This window comes from Opisthorchis viverrini (genome assembly GCF_000715545.1).
Source record: "Opisthorchis viverrini unplaced genomic scaffold opera_v5_9570, whole genome shotgun sequence".
Classification (NCBI taxonomy): Eukaryota; Metazoa; Platyhelminthes; class Trematoda; order Opisthorchiida; family Opisthorchiidae; genus Opisthorchis; species Opisthorchis viverrini.
The window spans coordinates 1-544 of NW_008763514.1; the positions used below are offsets into that span (position 1 = coordinate 1).

General features: G+C 42.8%; 1 protein-coding gene across 1 annotated transcript; it reads left to right on the forward strand.

Annotated features, from left to right (window-relative positions):
* Positions 1-212: 212 nt before the first annotated feature.
* T265_16256 (hypothetical protein) lies at positions 213-446 on the forward strand (the record flags this gene model as incomplete). Its single annotated transcript, XM_009179834.1, has 1 exon — positions 213-446. A coding segment is annotated over one exon (231 nt), but the record flags the coding sequence as incomplete, so codon positions are not given.
* Between the last annotated feature and the right edge of the window lie 98 nt (positions 447-544).

Consider the following 544-nt stretch of genomic DNA (forward strand, 5'->3'; position numbering starts at 1 on the left):
ACATCCTGTTGGACGTTTTAATACGTTCATTGTGAAATACACTCACATGTCCACTTAAAACTTTGTGAATTCTCACCAGAATAATGGCTGCTAAAGCACTGTCTTCCAAACCGGTAAGCCTAATGACCACTACTAGTCCAAAAGCAGTTTGCTCAAAAGCTATCCCTTGTATCTGATGAGTACATATACGGTCCTCATCATCTGTTGTTCAGGTGAACTTGCCGATGTCGTTGAACCGGACAAAGCTGATCAAGATTCTGAAGCGGACTCGGATGATGCGCGTTGGAATGGGGATGTAAATGTCGAAGGCGATGGAGATGACATAGATGACGAGGAAATCGACAACGACTATTGTCAGGCCTACTTTGATAACGGCGAAGGTGACCTCAGCGACGATGCCCTTGGTGGTGACGACGAAGATGGTGGTGGCAGCAGATACTTTGACTGACAACATACTCGAAAATTATTCTGTGTATATGTATATAACTATTCAAATTCTGACCATGATTGCGTGTTCTGATATTTATTCTTGTGCGGTTTTATT